This window comes from Hemicordylus capensis, chromosome 13, assembly GCF_027244095.1.
Source record: "Hemicordylus capensis ecotype Gifberg chromosome 13, rHemCap1.1.pri, whole genome shotgun sequence".
NCBI lineage: Eukaryota > Metazoa > Chordata > Lepidosauria > Squamata > Cordylidae > Hemicordylus > Hemicordylus capensis.
In genome coordinates, this window is record NC_069669.1 from 22,348,295 (window position 1) to 22,364,631 (window position 16,337).

General features: G+C 47.0%; 1 protein-coding gene across 13 annotated transcripts in view; it reads left to right on the forward strand.

Annotated features, from left to right (window-relative positions):
* The window catches only part of DNAH3 (dynein axonemal heavy chain 3), a 112,607-nt gene that overhangs the window by 26,475 nt on the left and 69,795 nt on the right, over positions 1 to 16,337 (forward strand). For 11 of the 13 annotated variants that reach the window (XR_008311995.1, XM_053276363.1, XM_053276370.1 and 8 more), the window contains 14 exons: positions 144 to 339; positions 1,220 to 1,345; positions 3,418 to 3,613; positions 4,341 to 4,520; positions 5,562 to 5,698; positions 6,118 to 6,223; positions 7,979 to 8,157; positions 9,028 to 9,212; positions 10,334 to 10,457; positions 10,800 to 10,953; positions 11,737 to 11,881; positions 12,593 to 12,804; positions 14,880 to 14,971; positions 15,167 to 15,281. Coding sequence is in view for 12 of the 13 variants with exons in the window: in XM_053276363.1 (XP_053132338.1) it covers positions 144 to 339; positions 1,220 to 1,345; positions 3,418 to 3,613; positions 4,341 to 4,520; positions 5,562 to 5,698; positions 6,118 to 6,223; positions 7,979 to 8,157; positions 9,028 to 9,212; positions 10,334 to 10,457; positions 10,800 to 10,953; positions 11,737 to 11,881; positions 12,593 to 12,804; positions 14,880 to 14,971; positions 15,167 to 15,281 (2,147 nt within the window). In the remaining variant the exon portion in view is untranslated. The other 2 variants (XM_053276371.1, XM_053276375.1) reach the window with 2 other exon arrangements.

Here is a 16,337-nt window from a genome sequence, read left to right on the forward strand (position 1 = left end):
TCCTGGACTCTGAACCCCTTGCCACAGAGTGGCTGTTGCACATATGCCGCTAACACTGTACACTCAACTGGTGTTTTCCAGCGTAGGTTTTGACCGTTTCCCCCTTTATCTTTGTTGTTCAACACTGTGTGACTTTATTGTAGTTGATTACATCTTGAAGGATCCAGAGGAGAGAAAAAGACTCTTTATACACAGCCTCCCACGGCCTTTCCCAAAAAGAGTGATCCGTGCACCAGTCCCCTGGCACCAGATCTACCAAGAAGCGAGAGCCTGGAATGAAAGTCACCTCTTCACGGTGAATCCCATGATGCTTACTTTGCAAGAAATTTGGTTTTCAGAGTAAGTCACCTTACCGGTAACATCTCTGCTGTGCTAGCACCCACAATATATTTTCACGTCAGGCACTGGTACTACAATTGCATTTAGTCCAAATGACCAGATGTGTCATTTTATGTTGCAACCAAGAGGTGAAGCTCCATCTTTCATAGGAGCTTGGGAAGCTGCCTTCTGCCGAGTCGGACCATTGGTCCATCTGGCTCAGGATTGCCTACTACACCAGAGCTGCACCACTTCGGCCCTTCTACAGATGTTGTACTATAGTTCCCATCATCCATGACTATTGATGACTGTGGCTAGGGATGATGGGAGTTGTCGTCCAAAAACAGCTGGAGGGCTGGTGTTGTGCAGCCTTGGTCTACACTGACTCAAGGTTCCCAGCAGGAGTCTTCTTTCCCAACCCTACCTAGAGATGCTGCAGGGACTGAACCTGGGACCTTCCGCATGCAGTAGTATTGTCCTCTGGTGTCTGTGTCCCAACCATGGCAAAACAGAGGACACAGATAATGTCAGGATGTTATTGAAATACAAAACCCGACTCTGTTGAGAGGTGCTGTGCTGGCCATTGAACTTGGGTCCGATAGGCATTCGGAACTCCAACAGAGTTCTGCCACAACATCGGAGATTTTTGTTGGAGTTCCGGCTGTCATGGGTCCCTCCTGTTGTGACGGAACTCTTTCCAATAATGCCCAGCAGAGGGGATATCGGGCCCAACATGCCTCTCGGACCAACATGACCACACAGCCCTAGTAAACATTCATCTCATATTTTAAAGACAGGAAAGTATGATCAGGAAACATCATAGTTTAATGTTTTTACAAGAGCTTACACCTTTTATTTTTGATGAGGATCATCACAGCCATGTCCTTTTTTCCTCCCACAGGTTTAGTGGACTGAGGTTTGTTCGCACCAAGGACATCCTTGCAGGTGACTTGCCATTACTGCCTGGCGAATTTGAAGATTTGATCCACAGACACTGCCTGGAAGCTCGTGATATTCTTCAGAACAGGTCAATGTGCCTTAACTCAGGGTGGGCATTAAGTAGCTTAGGAGGAAATGGTAGTTCCCAGACTAGTCTGAGGTCGCTTTGGGGCATGTGGCCTGCTTCTCATGCCCTTCACTTCGAACCAATACTACAAATCTGATTGGCCATGCCATTTTTAATCTCTCTCCCTCTTGGAGTGCTCAAGGTTGCTTTTACCTCCTCTCCCATTAATTTCTCTTCAGTTTCTTCCCTCACAAAACAGCACCTCTTGCTCCTCTCTTGTCCTGCAGTAAAATTCTCCCAGAATTCAGGAGTTTTGCTGTTAAATCCCTTATTCTGGCAATGTAAATTCAAGTCCAGTCCATTCTGTGACTGGCTCTGTCTTGACATTTGGTGACTGGTTCTGTCTCCCTATGCCGCCATTTTGTGACTGGTTCTGCCTCCTTATGCCGCCATTTTGTGACTGGTTCTGCCTCCTTATGCCGCCATTTTGTGACTGACTCTGTCTCCTCAAACCACTGGAGCTTCCAAAGCTCTGGCAAACAAAAAAGTTGCTCCCACTCCTACTTTCTGAACGTCAGTTATCAACAAAATCATCCAGACCGCCTCTCTGCACATATTCCTTATACGAAATACTACTTCAGAGTGTTATTTGGAGCATGTGTAAGGGGCGTTGAGATGAACTGCAGCCCCGCATGATTAAGGAATGACATGCTGGAGGGGGAAGATGTGTATGTTCACGTCTTAATCACATGGGAACAGAACCAGCTGGAAAAGAAAATCTGAACTGGCCCTGCATTTTTCATGGTTCCTTGGAAAGAAGCCCAGACAGTTAAACTTAACAAGTCCCTTGCCTTTGCTGGCACAAGTTCATGTTAGCATCATTTTGTTTTCTTTGTGGAAAGGCTTTGAATGTATTTGCTTAGATAAATAGGGGAAATCAATGTGTGTTTTTATCCTGTGCACAGATGAGCCTGTGTGTGAACAGAAGAGGGTTTTAAAGAAAATCAAGCCTTGTCTTTTAAGAAGCCATTCATTTCAGCCTTTGATCATAGCAAATCCTGCTAGAGCCCAGCTCATTTCAAAGTCTTTGCAGAAAATGCTTTGAGCAGCATGGATTGAAGCTAGTGCCAGCCATGGGTTTTGCATCCCCCTGTTTCTAGGGCCTCAGCTGTTTAATATTTAAATAAATTTCAAACCAACACAATTCATCAAAAACTGCAACAGCAGGGGAGAGGAGACGATTGTAGAAGCAGATGTGAGACGGGGGTAGCCCCCTACAGCATCAACATTTTATTGTTCACATTGATGTGGCTCAGGAAAGACACTTGTTTGCACTTGACTGGGTTGGGTTTGCATGCTCACTGGAACTGGTTCCCAACATTCTGGACTTGGCAGTGACTGTACAGCCACCCTAAATGTGGGGAGGGCTTGAGCAAAAAGAGTGGGACATTTCTCAGCTTGAAGAATACTCCCTCAAGGAGTCTGCGTCTGCTTCTGCTTCTGAGGGGGAAAACGGTCAAATAGTCTCCACCGGAGAACATGCTGACACTCTTTGGCTCCCTCACTAGCTTGGTAACCCTGAAGGGGCAGAAGTCTGACACCGTTCATCTCTTGGTGTTAGGAAGTTCTGCCCTCCCAGGTGCTGGTGGGCAAGTTCTGAGGGGATTTCCTCACCACTCCCCAGCTTTATGGGGGCCCTCTGGAGGTCCAGATAAGCACAATGAGACTGAACAAGAGAAACAGGCCTTAGCCCACCCTGAAGCAGTTTACCAAAACTCCAGAATCCTCCTCCTTAACATGAACTCTTGGAGCTTTAGGGCTGGATGAAAAGGAGCTGGGACTGAGCGCCCGTGCCCAGCCCCCAACCAAACAAATGGGAAAATAAAATTGGCACATGAAGTCAGGCCCACGTTAGAAGAGGAACTCCCACCTTGGTTGCTACCTTCCTTTTCCCCATCACACTCAGCCATAGGCTAAAACCTGCACATCAGGGATATACTGCAACATTTTGTGGCAGGGCCATACATGTAAATAATATTTCCATAAGGTAACAAAACCAAAACCAAAACCCCAGCCTCATCTATATGTTACAGGTGGATTCCCACATGTGCTGAGCTCTTTATTGATCAGAAGGAAAAGTGGCTTCATTTCGCTCCCCAGAGTGACTTGGACTCTTCCCAGCCAATAGAGGAATATTTTGCTTCGGTAGCAATGCTCATGTCATTACAGCTACGGGAGATGGTCATCAATTCATTGGAAGACCTCCTATCTTTTTTCAAGATACATGAGGTAGGCAGAGCCAAGCACGTTCCGTGGGTTTGCAGTGTGATGTCGATGCCATAATCTATACGCTGATATAGCTTGAGGTATGTGTGGCTATGACAGAGATAGCAGGATGAGGATGCGGCCATCTCAGTGGGGGAGCATCTGCTTTGCATGCAGAAGGCCCCAGGTTCAATCCCTGGTGGCAGCATCTCCAGGTAGGGCTGGGAAAGGCTCCTGCCTGGAACTTTGGAAAACCGCTGCCCTTCAGTGCAGGCAACACTGAGCTAGAAGGCCCAAGGGTCTGTCTTGGTCTGAGGCCTTGGGCCTGATCCAGCAGGGCTGTTCTCATGTTCCTCTGCTCTCAAGAGGGTGAATCCAGTTGGGGCATGTTGGCTTCCCTGATTCTTCTGATTCCCTTCATGGTTTATTGACCTGGGGTATGGTTTGACAAGTTCCCTCAGGGTGCGCAGACTCCCCTGGTACTGGTTAATGCTAAGGCCTATGGTGGGCTTCTCATCTGGTGAGGAAGCCTGCTCTAATTCCATTTCTGGTCGCTGCCATGTCCGGACAGCTTCAGAGAGCATCAAAGGCAGAGAAGGAGCACCAGGGATTCTTGGTTAACCTTATCACAGTATAGGTAGTGCTTTCTTCTGATCAGCTCTTTCTTCACTTATTCCAGTATTTTGAGTTGGCTGTTGACAGTTACTCACGTGCAATCCTTATGCAGTTTTCTTTTCTTCTTTGTCTTGAGAATGGAAATGACTTTGGAGAAATCTATCATGAAATGCAATTCTTTATACCACAAATACTGGTCCTCAAACTGGACGTGGAGGACCCCACCATTATATTTGAGCCACATATGAAAGACTGTTGGGATTTAATCTACCGCTGCTTCATGGAGATCCTCAAGAATTCCGAGGGACTTCCAAAGGTGTGTTAAAAAAAGGAGTTTTAAAATGTCCTGTCCGGGTTGCTAGCAGGGCCGTTTGCAGGACCTTGGAGAGCTCCAAAGGAACCACGATGCTGAGCCTAGAGGGCCCCTTCTGGGCTCTGCTTCCCTACCTGGAGAGGGGAGGCCTGAAAGGGGCAGCACTCTGGAGTCTATGCTCCTCCTCTGCTCTTCCTGCTCTTGTTGAGTTAGTTGTCGGTGCTGGTGCGCAGCAGACTCTGAGAGGTGCAAGAGGGTGTGAGAAAGGTGAGCTCTGTAGTGGGCTTGGAGACTGGGGGTCCTGTCTCTCTGGGAGCCCGGGCCCTGAGAGAGCTTCCTCAGGGGACCCCAGCCCTGGGGAGGAGAGTTGGTCTTATCGTGGCAAGCAGGAATCTGCTAAGCAGGGTTCCCCTGGTTTGCATTTGGATGGGAGATGACGTGAGCTCTGTCTGCAGTAAGGAATTTCCCTTAGCGGGTGGGGCCATAGCTCTGGGGGAGGGCCTCTGCTTGGCATGCAGAAAAAGGGTTCACTCCCTGGCAGCCTCTCCAGGTAGGGCTGGGAAATAGGATTCCTGCCTGGAACCCAGGAGAGCTGCTGCCAGTCTGGGTAGACAAGGCTGAGCTAGATGTCTGACTTGGCCTAAGGCATCTTCCTATGTCCTTGTGGCTCTCTCAGGTTCCAGGCTGGCATCATGATCCAGGGCTGAGGCTAGTGCTGGCACTGCCTCCTCAACTGTTATGAGCAGGGGCTGTGATCGGCTGATGGGCCATGACATATGTTTGATCATTTAATCCATCTGAGAACAAATGCCGATGTGGCCTTTGATCTTGACTGGACAAGGTTCTACAGCTTCAAGCACTCTGCTGACTACGTTATGCTGGGATGTCTTTGTGTTTTGCGTTGCTGTATCTCCCTCAACTTTAGACAAGTAAAAATGCTCACTTTTTAAAAACTTGTAGGTCAAGAAACAAGTGTTTTCCCTTTCCATATGTAGCATCCTGTGCTTATCACCCTGTTTTGCTGGGGTACATTTTCCATTTTAGGTACAAGTTAAACTTTTCCCGGAATTAAAAGGAGAAGACCTTGTTCTTCGTACTGTCCAAGCAGACGAATCTTTGGTTTCAGATTATGTGGTCAGAACGGCTGAGATATTTGATCGCAATATTGTTGGCCCACAGAAGTAAGTCTCTGCTGTGAATTCTGTTAAATCTGGAGCGAGATGCTCACTCTCTGGGAGATGCTTTTCAACTGGACTAGTCCAGGGAAACCCCATACATGTTTCCCCCGCTCCCCCTGATACCCAGGGTGGTGGCGCGCCTTCTGTCACAACCAACCAGTGGAATCTTAGTAACACCATGGTGGCCAAGACAAGCCTGGTTTCCACAGCTACGCAGACTATCCAAGAACTGTTACCATCACCTGCCTCAGCGCCTAGACCTCCTGACCCAGGACGGAGGCCAGATCCTTCACCCAGACATACTCACTCTTCGTCTGACCGCCTGGCGTGACTTGTGGTGCCTTAAAAAATAAAATACAATAATCTGCTGCTCTTTGCCATTGATCCTGATTGAGACACTTTCTGTTCTTTCTGTGTTTAAGGTACTTAAACGTGTACAGAAAATACAATGATCTCTTGAACAAGAATGCCGAACAAGACGTGACTGACTTTTTAAGCAAAAGGCATGATCTGGATGACTTTGTGGAGGTAGCAATTTCTTATGTAACTAAAAGCAACATTTGTTGAGTAAATGAGAAGTATAGGCCAGGATAGCTTCTCCTTCTGGGTGAGCTTTCATTGGAAAGGCCCGTCTGCAAGCAGCCACCCTGCATTTCTAGCTCAGCACTTCCTTTCGAGCTGAATAAGCAGAGCAGAAAGATACTGGGATATGTACAACTTTGCTACGAGGCCTCTTTGCAGAGCCCAGATGTGCATTAGAGGCCTCAGTGGAGAAGCACCCTCACGGATGCATAAGCCACCTAAAGATTTGTGGGAAAGTTGTGACTTTCGTTCCATTCTCCAGGGAAGTGTAGGAACTGGTTCAGATATCATGGCCAAATGATGGTTTCATAATGATGAAGATCAGGACTTTTTAAATATACAAAAACATGCAGTTTTAAAAGGAAAAAACCCCACTATTCTAAAAGAACATTTGTGCTGTTCAAAAATTCAAGTCATGAAATTGTATGATGTTAGACAAGGTATACTAGTTTAAAGCAGCGCTGCTCCCTGTAAAGCCCGGGGGCTAGTCGCGAGCCCCATCACCCTACGTGCAGCTCCCTGATTAATGGTTTCTTGGGCTCATGTGACCCTCGGGCCCAAGTGGAATTCTCTGCACAGTCGCCCGGCCCTGGCACCATGCAGAGGCAGCAGCCATTCCCACCATGCAGTGCTGTGCTTTGTCCAGCACCGGGGATGGGGTGGGGGCTCTTTAAGGGAACGGGAGCCCTCTTGAGTCCCTGCAGCATCTTGGAAGGCAGGCACAGAGTGCTGGGAAATGCCACCCTTTCCAGGACGTTCCCCTCAGAGCTCTTAAGAGAGTGCTCTGTCTCTTTTAAAGGACCCTCCCAGCACTGAGGAAAGCCCAGGACTGTGCAGAGGTCAGCATAGTGGGAAATAGCTCTCACATCAAAGAGTTTTTTGTACTGTTTTTTTTTTTTTTTGTGTGGCCCCTGCTTGAACCATAGCAGAGACCACTGGTACAAGTTGCTGTAACAGAAGTTAGAGTAACAGCCCCTACTCCAGAATACATTAGGGCAGCTCACACGATTGGTACTTGGATAGGAGATGTGTCCTGCCCAGGTTTGGGAGCTGTGTGCCCTCCTGTTTTGCCTATGAGTGTGAAACAAGCTGGGCGGTGGGGAGCTGGATGGCTTGCTACCAACCAGCTATTAACTAAGCATTGCTGTGAACAGGAGCATAGCCATTGGCCAAGGTCTCAGTCCCGTTGAGAATGCAAAGGTCTGGAATTCACTGCACACCCCCAGTGACCAGAAGATTGACTCCGTATTGAGTAGGAGTGTGTAGGTGAGAGACTCTGGGATACCCTTACTTGAAAAACAAAGGCCATTAATTCCAGGAGGGTAGTCCAGAGCAAAACAACCTCTTGTTTTCAGGCATCAGTTTATTATTTATTATTTATTTATTTATCATATTTTTACACTGCCCAAAACTTACGTCTCTGGGTGGTTTACAACAAGATTAAAAGTAAAACATTAATTAAAAACAAAAACAGAAAATTTAAAAGCAAAAAATTTAAAACACAATTTGAATTTTTAAAACAATATTCGAAAAACAACATTAAAACAATCAAAACAATATCAGTTAAAAGTCTGGGTGAAGTTTGCAGAAAGTCCCTTCAAAAATATGAATTCCAGTTCCTGGAAATCACCTAAAATGATTTTGCTTAGTTGTTGGCACTGTTACCACAATATATTATGATGGCTACTTACCTTTATGCAGAAGATTGATGGCTTGACAAAGCTGAAGAGAGAAATTGCTTCCCTGCATGTCACGGTCCCTTTGGCAATGTTCTGCCTTGACGCATTAAAGTTGAATGAGGAGCTTTGCTCTCGGACTCAGAAGCTGAAGGACCGGCTGATTCAGTTTGAAGTAGACGAAAACAGGGAGGCAAACCAGAGGTATGGCTGGAACTAGGGGGATGGATTCACACTGGATCAGTTCCCACATAGTCCAGTGCCTCGTAGGTCGCACAGCAGCCCTGCTCGTTATTTGTCATATCTGTATTCTTTAATAGGCCGGCCATGGAGGTTGTTGACTGCAGCCGCCCTAATCCCCAGCTAAAGGCCATTGCAGCCTGGGATGCTGGGAGTTGTAGTCAACAACATCTGGGAATCCCTATAACAGGGGACACTGCCCATGAGCCATATCAGGCCCACTGAGCTGTTGGGGTCATGGGCAGAAACCCACAGAGTCCAGTGAAGTCCTTAAAGAAGGGACCAAGCCATGTGGGACCAACAGATAGCAGTTGGATGAGGAGATAGGAGGGCAGGTAGGAGGGCAGAGGATTGGGCAGACATCCGCTGCAGGACCTTGGACAGCTCCAAGGCTGTGTCAGGACCCGCCTGGACTCCGGCTCAGAAGAGACCCACTCGGCAGGGGTGTGCACGAATCAAAATCTGTGATTCGATTTGATGTCGAATCAAAGCTCAGACCCCTCAAACTGATTTGCTGGAAGCAGCCAGCTTGTCTGGCTGTCTTGATGAATCAGCTCCAATCACCCGAATCAATTCGGGTGATTCGTGCACCATTTGGATGCCTGTTTTGCTGGGTTTGATGGACCAATGGTCTGACTTGGTATAAGGCAGCTTCCTACATTCCGAATTAACTACAACATCCCCTTTAGAAGGTTTAATGCTCTGAACCTTTTAACTTCATTGAGCAGGCAAAACGAGTTTTTAGGAGTTGTTGCAACACACAGAAAAATCCTTATCACTGTTTTTGATGGCTATGCAATGTTGTTCCCCTCCTCGGTTTCACTCCTGCTGCAGCATCTGCAACCAGTACAGCATAATAGCCGACAAAGTCAGTGAGATGCCTTTGACCACGGAGGAGCTGGTGGAGCTCACAGCCTACCTGAAAAAAGCCAGCGAAGTGACCGTGTTTAAGCTGCGGCGTGAAATCCGAGAGGCCATCTACAGACTAGAATTCCTGCTGTCTTACGCTGATCTCCCTCGTAGGTTTGAGAGTGAAAACGCAGCATAGCTAAAAGCTGGCTGCAGCTTCCTATATGCTCCGAAGGCTCTTGCGTACATTTTCTCCCCCACAACAAAACATTAGAGGTCAGGAGAAGGGTTCTTCTGGCCTAGATTTCTCCCTGGCCTGCTTATCTTTTGTGTTCAGGGGATTGTTTTCTATGATGAAGCATTAAACAAGCCTCATCTGCAGTATGAAGATTCAGCCCAGATGCAGATTTATCCACTTCGGAGGAAACCAGGCGTATCCTTATTCCAGTCTCCCAAAAAGACCAGTGCCCTTGCTCAGGGGCAGAGCCTCTGCTTTGCCTGCAGAAGGTCCCCGGCTCAGTCTCTGGCAGCGTCTCCAGGTAGGGCTGGGAGAGACTCCTTGGAGAAGCCGCTGCCAGTCAGTGTAGACAATCCTGAGCTTGATGAGCCAGTGCTCTGACTCTGTCTAAGGGCTTCTGAAATTTGGGATGTAGCCATGGCTCAGTGGAAGAGCACCTGCTGACTTGCCTGCAGGAGGTCCCAGGTTTACTCCTGGGCATCTCCAGGTAGGGCTGGGAGAGATTATTGCCTAGAAACTTGGAGAGCTGCTGCCAGCCAGTGTCGTCAGTACTGAGCTAGATGGACCAAGGGTCTGACTCAGTATACGCAGCTTCTTGTGTTCCAAATTAAGTCTGTTTATTTATGTATTTAGTATATTTGTCTACCCCTCAGAGCCCACATCTTTGGGCAGTTCACAATACAACAACACAAATTAAAACAAAGTTAAAACAATAAAACATTAAAATAACATAAAGCAATGATTTAAAAGACATAACACATTAAAACAATTAAATTAAAAGAGCCAGGGTGGTGTAATGGATAGGGTATAGGTCCAGGGAAACCTGAGTTAAAGTCCCTGCTCATCCATAAAGCTCAGTAGGTCTCTCTGTAGCGTTATTGTGAAGATAGCCAGCTATTGCCACAGTGTTAAAGGAATGGTAAAATAGTGTTATCTCATGTGCATTGCTCTGAGTGAGAAAGGAGGAAAGGTCGGATAACAATATGATTTCAAAGAAAGCTAATCACATTAACTCTTTTTTCCAAAAGCAATTTCTTTGATATCTTTCCTCAGGTGAAGATATTACTCTGAACAGCACAGTTCTCTATTGGCCAGATGAGATCGAGGTCATTTTTGACACCAGTAGGCTCCAGCTGATGAACAGAAGGGATCAAGTAGAGCTCTCGCTGATCAAAAGGTAAGTGACCGTAGTAGACTTTTGGTCATGACATCCGGACCCAACAGTCTTGGCTTATTCTAACTGACTTGCTTCAGAGAGCTCGAGATCTGAACCTGAGAGGTTTCCTCGGCTTTTCCCAACCTGGGAAGGAGACACTAGTGTGGGAATGGGGCAGGGGAACACACACTCCCAGTGCTGAGGGACATCCACACAGCGCTAGCCGAGGTTCCGTGTGATGTCTGAAGAAAACACACACAGGGTGTGTGTGTGCCATAGTTTTTTCTTCCATCAGAGAAAAAGTTCAGGGCATCAGTGACTACAGTTTAAGAGTCCAGTGTGCTTTGTTGTTCTTAATTCCAGGTGCTCTGAATTTGAGGTTGTCCTTGAAGGTTATAACAAAGAGGTTGAAAGTTTCCGAAAGAAGGAGGTCATGACCATAGAAGAAATGAAGAATAACGTCGAAAAATTTAATGAGTTGTCCAAGAATTTGGACAATGCTTTAGCCGAATATGAAGTTAGTCTTCCTTACTAGACTGGAGTTTGCGAGCACTTCTGTAGTTTATATTGGGGAGAGAGGATACTTGAGAAAAAGTCTTTTCAAAATTACAAGTCTGTTCATTAGACTTAGCTTTGAATACCCCTGCTAACTGAGCAAAGAGAAACCTTTTAAAAGTAGCAATTGTCTTATATTTAGCAAGGGGAGAGCAACTGGCCCTATCCAGCCCCAGCACAGCCTCCTTCCAGTGGCTGGTGCTGGTATTTGCCTTAGGTTTCTTTTTAGATTGTGAGCCAGGAGCCAGGGCGCCATCTTATTAATGTATTGTTTATTTTTCCATGTAAACCACTATGAGAACTTTGGTTGAAGAGCAGTATATAAATATTCATAGTAGTGGTAGTTTCCTCTCTCCTTTGGTGTGTGGGCGGGTGGGTGGGGCATGCAGACCATGGATGGTGCATTTTGACAAGTACCAACATGATTCAGACTTTGCTTGCACTTACAGAGACATGGATGAGCTCTACTGCTTTGGCCAAACTGCCTGTTCTTCATATCGTGGGATCATAGGAATATAGGAAGCTGCCTTATACTGAGTCAGACCTTTGGTCCATCTACTCAGGGTTGCCTACACAGGCTGGCAGCGGCTTCTCCAAGGGTTTCTGAAAGGAGACGAAGAAACATCATAGTTGGCTGAGAGAGCCATTGATGAAGAAACCATTTTAGCTCTTCTTGCCAAGGCTGAGTTTAAAAACATGGGAGACTGGTGCTAAACTTATAAAACAGAAATAATGTGTGTTACAGGCTATTAATAAGGAAGAGGAGCTTCTTGAGCGAGAGAAGAGTCAGTTTCCGCTATTGCAGACGATCATTTCACACAAGCAGCCCTTTGAGCAGCTTTGGGTGACTGCTTATAATTTCCATGTGAAGTCGGAGGAATGGATGAATGGTGAGGATTAGTACGCAGTGATAGGTGGCTTGTTAAAAAAAAATGTTTCAAACCTTTATTGCCTTATTTGGGGGGCAGGGTGGGAGGGTGGAAACATAATATGGATTATCTGCCCAGATGTTCAATATGTCAGAGGCCCAATATTATTTATGACACTTCAGCCTTGCTCATGTCTGTGTTTCTGAAGTGGTATAGTCCTTACCCAGGGACAATGCCAGAAAAAGTGAAAATTGTCCGCCCCCCCCCCCCCGGTGTGGTAAGTGCCACAAATTTACATGGAGGGGATTTAAAATAAAGGTCCCAGTGTGGAACTGGGATAGTGCAGGCCACACATGAGGACTGCACCACCCCAATAATACACTATAAATCAAGCTAAACCAAGCCTCTATATAGAGCAAGCCTCTACAGTATATAGTTGCATACTTCATAGTAATCATTTCCTAACTATAAATGAGGATTTGTAATACCACTGATGCCATACGATTGCATGAAGATACTTTTTAATATGTGTTTCCACCATACTTTGAAAATTAAAAAAATTCTATGAGTTTGGGATCTTTTTGCAAGGCTGGACCTTGTATTTCTTAAGATTTGAGGGCTTGCTTTGTGTGTGGAATTTGTTTCTGCCTGTATGCCAGTCTTTGGAGGAATAGCTTGGCTTTGAGAATTTTACAGTGCTCATTGCTTTTTCCCATTACTGTACGTACACAGGACCTATCCTACAGCTGAACGCTGAAGAAATCACGGAGGAAGTGGGCAATATGTGGAGGACCATGTATAAACTGACCAAAACCCTTTCAGACCTACCTGGACCTAAACGCTTAGCGGAGAATGTGAAATTTAAAATAGACAAGTTTAAGCAACACCTCCCTGTCCTCTCGATTGCCTGCAACCGTGGGATGAAGGACAGACACTGGGAACAGGTACTGTGAAAAGGAGGCAGGCAGATGAATGTGCAAGGGCTGTGTAGATGGCCCCTGTCATAGTAACACAGAAAGCTGACATACCCAGCCAGACTCTTGGTTTGTCTAGCTCAGCATTGTCTACCCAGACTGGCAGCGGCTCTCCCAGGTTCCAGGCAGGAGTCTTCCCTAGTAGGGATGTGCACAAAACCGGTTTGCCCGGTTCGGTTCAAATTCGAACCAGGTTCGAACCAGGAGGGGGTGGTTCGGTTTTGGTTTTGCTCGAACCTCCCCCTGGTTCGGTTTGAATTTGAATCATTTTGAACCATTTTGGACCAGTTAAAACTGGTTTGGACATCCAAAAATTGGTAGGATGGTAGCTGACACCCAGGGGTACCTGCCACCCAAACCCCAAAGCAATCGGACACTCGTACAATTTTTTATGAATTTTTGAAGATTATTTTTATTTTTTTCTCATAGGGTATAATGGGACCAGAACCAGCCCATATCCCCTATTATGGAGCACCTAGGGGCACAAACATGGGGTGGGTGGTAGACAACCAGGGGTGCCTACTATCCACAAAGTTCCAAGGCAATCGGACACTCCTCTGATTATTGGTGAATTTTAAAAGTATTTTGGAATTCCTCATAGAGAATAATGAGGATTGCAGCAAATGTATAGCTTCACGTCAGGGAGAAAGGGGTGTCCTAGAGTGGAGTGTGGTGGGTGGTAGTTCCCAAGGTGGGCAAGGAAGCTATCAGAATTATTTGAAAGGAATGGGGCAAAGGGCTGGTTTTTAAGTGATTTTTGAAGTTTAAGGTTTTTCTCCATAAAGAAGCATGGAGGTGTCAGCAAATGTGTAGCTTCACGTCAGGGGCAAAGGGGTGGCCTAGAGCAGAGTGTGGTGGGTGGTAGTGCCCAAGGGGGGCCAGGAAGCTATCAGAATTATTTGAAAGGAATTGGGCATAGGTCTGATTTTTAAGTGATTTTTAAAGTTTATGTGTCTTTAAGGTTAGCAGATGAGAGTGGATTCATGGTTTGTCATTGAAAATCTTATATGCTACTAAAGAATCTACACTCAGAACACTTCAGAAACAACAAAACCCAGTACCCCATGGGTTAGCAACCCATGGGGGTGGTTGGCACCCTCTTTGCACTAGACCACCACTCACTCTGGGCCACCCCAGCACCCCACAAGTGGCTTTAAGGTTTTTCTCCATAGGGAAGAATGGAAGTTTCAGCAGCCCCATAACTGCACTTGGGGGGGTGCTGGGGTGGCCTAGAGTGAGGGTGCCAACCACCTCCATGGGTTGCCATGGTTTTGTTGTTTCTGAAGTGTTCTGGTTCGGTTCGAATTCGAACCTGCAGCTCGAACCTGGTGGCTGGTTCGGTTCAAATTTGAACCTTCGAACCACCCTGGTTCGAATTCGAACCGGTTCGCACACCCTCTTCCCCAGCCCTACCTGGAGCTGCTCCTGGGGGTTGATCCTGGGACCTTCTGCATGCCAGGCAGGTTCTCTGCCCCGGGGCTATGGCCCCATTCCCTAAAGATACTCACTTCAGGGGGTGGGGGCCACCACTCAGTGGGAGAACATCTGCCTGCATGCCTACAGCAGACACAGGCCTCACACAGAGTCACCCCTCCAAGTACAAACCAAGGTGAACCCTGCTTAGCAAAAGGGACAATGCTGGCTACCATGAGACCAGCGTATTCCTGAAGGGCTCACAGTCTCAGCACAGGCACAAGGGGAGGGGAGAGTGGGAAGAATGCTCCATTATTTCACGTGCAATACAGTGCGAGGATGAGGGAGTTGGGCCAAAGGCTTTTCAGGAAAGGTGGAGTTTGCAAAGGAATTTGAAGGAAAGACTTGGGGTGACCTCCTGTAGGCATTCGGTAAGGGAACTTTGAGAGTAAGGGGCAGCAAGGGAGACAGATCATCATCATCATCATCATCATCACTTATATTGAGCTTTTGAAATGTTCAATGTACTTCACAATGATCTTGTAAGGTAGACCAGTATTTATATCTCCTTTTGTGTTCTTTTTCTGGCTGTTTGTCATGACTGGAGTTTGCTTTCTCCCATTTCTTTCCAGATCAGTGATATCGTTGGCTACGAGATAAGACCCGATGAAACTACTTGTCTCCTAAACATGCTAGAATTTGGGCTGTCAAAATATATTGAAAAGTAAGAAACACACCCATATCTTTTATCTAGTGAATATTTTTTTGTATGCTTTTACAGTGAGAGAGCTTTTAATTTCTACTTGATGCTTCCTGAAAATGTTGAATGTTTGAAGTGTGGTTTGGTCCTATGAAACTCTTGGGGTAGTTTACAATGTCCCGCACTACAGTTATGTACTGCATTTCTGTTTCCATCTAGACTTGAGCCTATTGGAGCAGCAGCTAGCAAGGAGTATTCCTTGGAGAAAAACATGGAGAAAATGAAGTCGGAATGGGCCAATATCTGCTTCACCTTTGTCAAGTACAGGGAAACGGTGAGCAAACGTCCCTCTCTTGGAGAACTCTGTTCAGGCAGCCAGTTCAGACATGATGGGGAGCCAAGCGAGCTCTCCTAACCTCAGGAGCATGTTTCTGCTTCCCACTGTGCAGTCCCTGGTTTGGATCCTGGTTCATCTTGAAACCCCGGTTCCAATGAGGCAGGGTTGCTTGGTTTGATTGCAAGAAGCCATCCTGGCTTGTTCTAAACCAGCATTGGAAGAATTCTTTTGACCCGCATGCATGAACGGGAGCAGGAAAGCATTCATCCCCGAGTCTCAGAGTCCTTGTGTGAAGCCAGGATTTAATCTCTGCTCCAGGTTATATCTAGAGTTGCCCTGGGGCTAATTTTGGAAGTCCTTTGATGTTGCCACCAATTTGAGGAGTCAGGAGAGGAGAGCTGGTCTTGTGGTAGCAAGCCTGACTTGTCCCCTTAGCTATGCCCTGGTTGCATATGAATGGGAGACTAGAAGTGTGAGCACTGCAAGATATTCCCCTCAGGAGATGGCGCCGCTCTGGGAAGAGCAGAAGGTTCCTCCAAGTCCCCTCCCTGGCAGCATCTCCAAGATAGGGCTGAGAGATTCCTGCCTGCAACCTTGGAGAAGCTGTTGCCAGTCTGTGAAGACAATACTGAGCTAGATAGACCAAGGGTCTGACTCAGTATATGGCCGCTTCCTATGTTCCTATGAGACGCTCACACAGTGCTGAAGTGGTGATGCACCATCAAGGACCTGGGCCAGCTCTATGCTTTCCCCAGCCCCAGAAGCTTACCTTCCAGGCACTGGGTCTTAAAACTGTGTCCTCCGAGCGCCCAGAAAGTAAGCAGGGGGAGGAGGGGAAGGCACCGGACAGCACAGACCCAAGGGTTAGGGTTAGGGTTAGGGTTAGGGTTAGGGTTAGGGTTAGGGTTAGGGTTAGGTGAGACCACACCTACGGGGGAGGGGTGGGATGCCCACACTTTCCGCCCTGGCGCAGGTGCCACTGGCGGCTGCCGCCATACCTCACCGCCTTCGCGAACCGCTCCTGGACTCCGGCTGCACATGTGTGGAATGAAT